A 4195-nucleotide genomic window follows, 5' to 3' on the forward strand; every position below is an offset into this window, starting at 1 on the left:
CCTCTTCCTCTTCCTTCTCCTCTTCCTCCTCCTTCTCCTCTTCCTCCTCCTTCTCCTCCTCCTCCTCTTATTTTTATGGTATGGGAATTAAACACAGGCTCTTCATATTGAGCCACAGTTCTGTATATCCTTTTTTTTTTTTTAAAAAATGTATTTGGTACAGGGTCTCACTACACAGCTAGGATTTATAGTGATCCTTCTGTCTCTGCCTCCCCAGTGCTGGGATTACAGGCCTGTGCCACCATGCCTGAACTTGGTGGCCAGCTCAGTGCGCCTGGGGGTGGGGCTGGTGCGGCATCTGGTGCCGGGGATCAAACCCCAGTCCCTGAACTTGCCTAAGCAGGCATTTAGTCCACTAGGCTATCTGCCCAGCCCTCGTAGCTTTTAATCTATGTATTTTTGGACAAGATCTCATTCAATCACCTAGGCTGGGCTGGGATTACAGCGGTGTACCTTCACAGGTATGATTTTTTTTTTTTTTTTTGTATTTTGAGATAGGTTCTTGTAGACTTCCAGGCTGGCCTTGAACTTGGATTCTTTGGCTTGTGCCTGCTGCTTGCATCATTCTCAGTTCTGTTGTAGTTGGAATCACACAAGCAATCACCACCATGCCTGTTCCACTATTGTTCTTAACAATGTTTCTCAATGTTCTACCAGCCGGCCGCTTTTTCACAGAGCAATTTAGATTTTATTTACTCTTTCAGGTTTTCACACTAGCAACAATCTCAAAAGGCTGGGGCAATAGCTCAGTAGAATAAGCACTTGACTGGCAAGTGCAGGGTCTGGAGTTCAATCCCCCATACTGCAATAAGTAAATAAATAAATTGGGGCCAGAGAGATGGCTCAGTGGAATAAGCGCTTCCCAGGCAAGTGCAAGGGCCTGAGTTCAATCCCCTGTTCCACCAAACAAAACAAAACAGAAAAAGAATCTCAGTGCTCTTTTAAGGAGATAAATCCATCTGTATCTGCCTGTCTGTCTCTCTGTCTGTCTCTGTCTGTCGCTGTCTCTGTGTGTCGCTGTCTCTGTGTGTCTCTCTGTCTCTGTGTGTCTCTCTGTCTCTCTCTCTCTCTCTCTCTCCCTCTCCCTCTCCCTCTCCCTCTCCCTCTCTCCCCCTGCACTGATACATGCAAGGAAATACATATATTTGAGGGCTAATGCTAAGTGGTTGGAAAATTATTTAGCATTATTTAACCCTTTTCTCCCTCATGTTCTCCTGCTCCATCTCTTATTTTTTCTACTTTTTGTAAAAGAAAAGGAAAAATGAGTAGTGGGGATCTTTTAAGACAACTTTATTTTTATTTAAAAAGACTTTTTTGGGGCTGAGGAGACAGCTCAGTGGCATTACTGCCTGACTGGCATGTGCAGGGTCCCGAGTTTGTTCTCTGGTACTGCCAAAATATAAAAAAAAATTAAAAAATAAAAAGACTTGTTTTTGTAGCACTGGGGCTTGAACCCAGAGCCTTGTGGAGGAGGCTAGGCAGCTCCTCTCCCATTGAGATACCCCTCCAGCCCTCAAGCTACCCTTTCGATGGATCCACTAAAGTTATTTACCCAGTAATGTGGGCTGGTGTTCACTTAAACAATTTTTCTTCTTTTTTTTTTTTTTTTTTTTTTTGTGGAACTGGGGATTGAACTCAGACCCTTGCACTTGCTGGGGAAGCGCTTATCCTACTGAGCCATCTCCCCAGCCCCAACAATTTTTTTTTTTACTGAAATTAATCTCATTAGGAACTAATCCTCGCAGCCCAGAAAAGCCCTGAGGTCACACTTTTTCTTTTGAAAGGTTGGAAATTAGGACCTGCGGGTGGCCACGATGCAGCAGAGAGCAGAGAACACCCGCGGGGCGCGTGGAGAAGAGTTCCTCGCCGCCGGCGTTGTTCATGCACGTGAGGCAGAAGGCAGAGGCCCGTGGGCAGCTGTCCGCTCACAGTTTCGAAAACACTTAAGAGTCCTCCGGGCCTTCTCTTGCCAGATGGGGGATGATTTGCATGCCGGGCTCTTCCTCGGAGGGGCGCATGGTAATGCAACAGAATTTGGCAGTAAGATCAGCTGCTCCAGTCTTAGTTATTTGTTTATCATTTCTTTGTTCCCGTTTTGCTTATTTGAACAGTGCTATGGATGAGTTTTGAGCTTCTTGTTTAACCCTAATCACGTGTGGAGCTACCGATGCCTCATGGTTTGTTGCCTGATAGAAATATTAATATTAACCTAAATTGAAAAAACTGCTTTACAAGTATAGCTCAAAACTTTTAGATGTTTCACTTCCCTTTTGTTAGATGAATAATTTTTAAAATTTCCACAAGTAATTTTTAGTATGTATGTGATTGATTTTCTATATGAAAATATGTTGATAAGCAGAAAGGGAAATATAGCCAGAAAGCCAGGTGCCAGGGTAACTATTTTTTGTGATTTATTACATATTTTTCATGATTTCCTCTGTAGAGATGACTTTGGATTAACTTTTCAAAAATTATACAACATTTTAAATGTGTTACAAGCAGCCCCACAAAGAACTGAGTTCTTTTTTTTCTTTTTTTTCGGTGGAACCGGGGATTGAACCCTTGCGCTTGCCAAGCCAGCCCTATTTCAAGTGTGTGTAGAAGTAGGGATATATATATGTATATATCTGTAATAATTGTGTGTCATTTATGACCCCACCCATTTTTCTCTCTGTATTATTCTGGATTATTCTGAAGTAAATCTTTAGACATCCTCAAGATTTTCTTCTTTGTGTGTGTAAATACTGGGGATTGAACTCAGGACCTTGCATTTGCCAGGAAGGTACTTAAGTTGCGGAGCTATCTCCCCAGCCCACAAGTCTTTAACCTTTTTTTTCTTTAAACCTGGTTCCACAAATCTTGAGACAATACATTATTTCATTTGTAAATATTTCAGTACATGATTCTGAAGTATAGCAGATGCTTTTAGATATTGGGGCCGGGGAGATGGCTCAGAATAAGCACTTGCCTGGCAAGCACAAAAGCCTGAGTTCAGTCCCTGGTTCTCCCCCCCAAAAAAGAACTACAATGCCATTAATGTGACTAGAAAGTAGTATACTTTCTTTTTTCTCTTTTCTTTTCTTTCTTTTTTTTTTTTTTTTTGGCAGAACCAGGGATTGAACTCAGCCCTTGTGCTTGCCTGGGAAGCACTTATCCACTGAGCTATCTCCCCGGCCCTGTGTCCTCTATATTTAGAGATTTGATGAGCTAACATTTTAGAATTTTGGCTATTGGATTTTTAGGGAGAAGACCTTTCTGCCTAGAAGATATCTTAGTTACGTTTTCACAGCCAAGACACAATGTCTGACACAAGTGAGAAGGGGAGGGGTTTATTTTGGCTCACAGGTTGTAGAGGTTCCATCCGTGGTCAGCTGGCTCCAAGGCAGGGCAGCACAGCAGAGGGGCATTGGGAAGGAGACGCAGCTGCAAGCCACGCCCAGCTATAAACCCATCAGGGAACTAATTCTATATCTCAACCTGATCCAATCACTCCCCCAAGTGTATGGAGTTGGGGGGGGCGATCTAGCTCTAAGCCAGAACAGATGGTGTTAGGTTTTCATCAGAAGGTAACTACTGAAGACCAAGGTCTAGATCTGTTCTTTTTTTCTTTTTGGTGGAACCAGGGATTGAACTCAGGCCCTTGTGCTTGCCAAGGAAGCGCTTGTTCTACTGAGCCATCTCCCCAGCCCTAGATCTGTTCTTTTATTAGGTATTGCACATGGTGATAATCTATCATTCTTTCCTATTTATCAGGCGGGATACATTTGACATGAGAAATTCTCCTCTGCTTCCCTGAATGGTGTGCAGGATTCTGGAGGAGAGTCAGGATCCAAGTGTGATTGTCTCCCTTTTCCTATCAGCTTTCAAAATACTACCTTGATTCTGTAGTGTCTTCCTTTTTTTTTTTTTTTTGCAGAACCAGGGATTGAACTCAGGCCCTTGAGCTTGCCAAGGAAGCACTTATTCCACTGAGCCATCTCCCCGCCCCCCACAGCAGGTTTTTTTTTTTTTTTTTTTTTTTTTTGTGGAACCAGGGATTGAACTCAGGTCTTTGCACTTGCCAGGGAAGCGCTTATTCTACTGAGCCATCTCCCCAGCCCATACATATATTTGAGGGCTAATGCTAAGTGGTTGGAAAATTATTTAGCATTATTTAACCCTTTTCTCCCTCATGTTCTCCTGCTCCATCTCTTAT

At 43.0% G+C, this 4195-nt stretch overlaps 1 protein-coding gene across 1 annotated transcript in view; it reads left to right on the top strand.

Annotated features, from left to right (window-relative positions):
* The first annotated feature begins 1814 nt into the window (after positions 1 to 1814).
* Lrmp (lymphoid restricted membrane protein) overlaps positions 1815 to 4195 on the top strand; it is a 136605-nt gene continuing 134224 nt past the window's right edge. The window contains exon 1 of the mRNA XM_023718936.1: positions 1815 to 2040. Coding sequence (XP_023574704.1) covers positions 1815 to 2040 — 226 coding nt within the window. The remainder of the gene's footprint in view (positions 2041 to 4195) is intronic.

Source organism: Octodon degus, unplaced genomic scaffold (assembly GCF_000260255.1).
Source record: "Octodon degus isolate 3935 unplaced genomic scaffold, OctDeg1.0 scaffold00064, whole genome shotgun sequence".
Taxonomy (NCBI): domain Eukaryota; kingdom Metazoa; phylum Chordata; class Mammalia; order Rodentia; family Octodontidae; genus Octodon; species Octodon degus.